The sequence below is a fragment of the Alosa pseudoharengus genome, unplaced genomic scaffold (assembly GCF_046254945.1).
Source record: "Alosa pseudoharengus isolate Yale_2024_CS ecotype anadromous, Long Island Sound unplaced genomic scaffold, YU_APseudo_1.1 YU_APseudo_1.1_scf_10, whole genome shotgun sequence".
In the NCBI taxonomy this organism is placed as follows: domain Eukaryota; kingdom Metazoa; phylum Chordata; class Actinopteri; order Clupeiformes; family Clupeidae; genus Alosa; species Alosa pseudoharengus.
In genome coordinates this window covers 37,891,850-37,894,125 of record NW_027468565.1, presented here as the reverse complement: position 1 = coordinate 37,894,125, position 2,276 = coordinate 37,891,850, and the positions used below count along the sequence as shown (strand labels likewise).

The 2,276-nt window shown below is 42.4% G+C and overlaps 1 protein-coding gene across 2 annotated transcripts in view; it reads left to right on the top strand.

The window, feature by feature from the left end:
• The window catches only part of tbxas1 (thromboxane A synthase 1 (platelet)), a 76,019-nt gene extending 73,991 nt beyond the window's left edge, over window positions 1-2,028 (top strand). For both annotated transcript variants that reach the window (XM_076271516.1, XM_076271517.1), the window contains exon 13: window positions 318-2,028. In XM_076271516.1, coding sequence (XP_076127631.1) covers window positions 318-419 — 102 coding nt within the window. In that variant the 3' untranslated portion in view covers window positions 420-2,028. The remainder of the gene's footprint in view (window positions 1-317) is intronic.
• Window positions 2,029-2,276: the final 248 nt, after the last annotated feature.

Sequence of the window (2,276 nt, the reverse complement as noted above, 5' to 3'; positions counted from 1 at the left end):
ACACACACACACACACACACACACACTGAAACTCTACACACACACACACACATCTGTGGATATTACAAGTAGAATGCAGGCGACGGCAATTGTCTGCTCAAGTCAGACAGGACTGTCGGTCTGTTAAGGTGACCTATCATCCTACATAATAAAAGCACTATTTTGTCAGTGCACAAGTGTGGACAGTGGACACACCCCACAGTCAGTCAGAAGCAGTATGTCAGCCCATGGTCAGTGTATGATGGGCCTTTTTCTTGGTCAGTGTTTGACGGGCCTGTCTCTGAATGTCTTAAGTGGCTTTGCTTTCCCATCCACAGGTGCCACTGGAGTTAAAGTCCCAAAGCACTCTGGGGCCGAAGAACGGCATCTTGGTCCAAATCAGCAAAAGGGACGCGTCACACAGGAACACACAGGGATGACGCCAGAAAGGCTCAGGACTGAGTCTAGATTAATAAAGTGCTGCACTGATTGATTTACTCATTAACATTTGATTTGTATGTTCTACCAATCAACAGTTTTTTTTGTTGTTTTTTGTTTGTTTTTTAAGAAATGAACTGAAACCAGAATATAAGTTGTAAATGAGATGTGAATGCAGAAGTGCCTCTTACTATCTGCTTTGGTTACAAAAGTACCTCATCTAGGTCACTAGGGGGAGCTCCTTGAAAGATTTCTGTTGTGAAAGAAGGGAATATGGCATTATGAATAATATGTGAAGAGATCGAGGGGTTAGCAGGGCCTGGAACTGCTTGAGCTCAAATACTGACTTCTTTACAATTGCATCTGCACACGCACACACTGTACACGCCCGCACACACACACACACAGACACACACACACACACTGTATACACACACACACACTCGCACATCAAAAGATTGAAAAGCTGAAACACAGGCACACAGTTGTGCCCACATATATCTGCAGCACCAGCATGTGGCCCTTCTTTTGCTACAAAAGTAAGAACATAACTCTGATACAATATAGAGGCAACATAACTCTGATACAATATAGAGGCAACATAACTCTGATACAATATAGAGGCAATGCACCGACAGCAGTCTGTAGAAAGAGATCTCCCAATCCCTGTAGCATACGTAGCAGCTCCCAATCCCTGTAGCATACGTAGCAGCTCCCAATCCCTGTAGCATACGTAGCAGCTCCCAATCCCTGTAGCATACGTAGCAGATCCCAATCCCTGTAGCATACGTAGCAGCTCCCAATCCCTGTAGCATACGTAGCAGCTCCCAATCCCTGTAGCATACGTAGCAGCTCCCAATCCCTGTAGCATACGTAGCAGCTCCCAATCCCTGTAGCATACGTAGCAGCTCTTTTCCATTTTGATTTCGGAGGGGGGGCCGTGTTCCTACCAGAACACCAAACTTCTTATGGCTGTTTTACAAACGATAAGACCTGCTCAGAGTGTGGCAGAAGTGCCATTCGCCCTATTAAGAGTTTGTGTTGTCATTATTTTAAGGTAAAAAATACTCTACCTTGGGCCTTTAACTGGCTGTTGCGTGAAATAATACTGAAACACTCAAGGGTACAGTGTGTGTGTGTGTGTGCCTGACAGAGGGTTCTGGAACAACATTTGGATCAGAGGGTTTGGATGAGAGCCATAAGCTGTGTGACACCAATCTGTTATTCCACTTGGTTCGTATCCTGTAAACTAAGATAACCTCACCCTCAGACAAGGCCAAAAACAAACTGCATGGTGCACTATAGCACGTTGCCCAGGATTTGAGCTAGACAGCTCCACAGGAGAACAAACTTAAGGTCAGCCTTTCAATTCTCCTTGATTTATTTCCCCGAGGCTTAAATGTACATAGTTACAGAGAAGAGTGTGACATGATTTTACTGAATGCTGAATTTTACTGTATACAATGTACTGTGAGAATGATCACTGCTGAGGGACTGAGCCTAAATGAGATATTCTCTGACATGTACAGTATATTGTAGAAGAAAAAGTGAAGTGTAAATCTAAGACTGCAATAAATAGACTTCTCATTAAAACATTTTTTTTTATTTATATATATGTTTTTTTTTTTTACCAAGGCTTCATTTTGTGGATGTGTAAATAATCATTTAAGACTAAAGTGCAGTTGCTCATGGAGTAGTCAACTTGAAAGAACTATATCAGTTTTCAAAACTTCAAATCAAGTCTTTGACCAAAGATGAAAAAAAACACAAGATGAAATATAGAGTTTTTTTCCTGATATTTCAGAGGTCAGTTTTTCAGTGGTGGGCGCAGTGCAGCATGTTTCCTAATTCCTACAAGC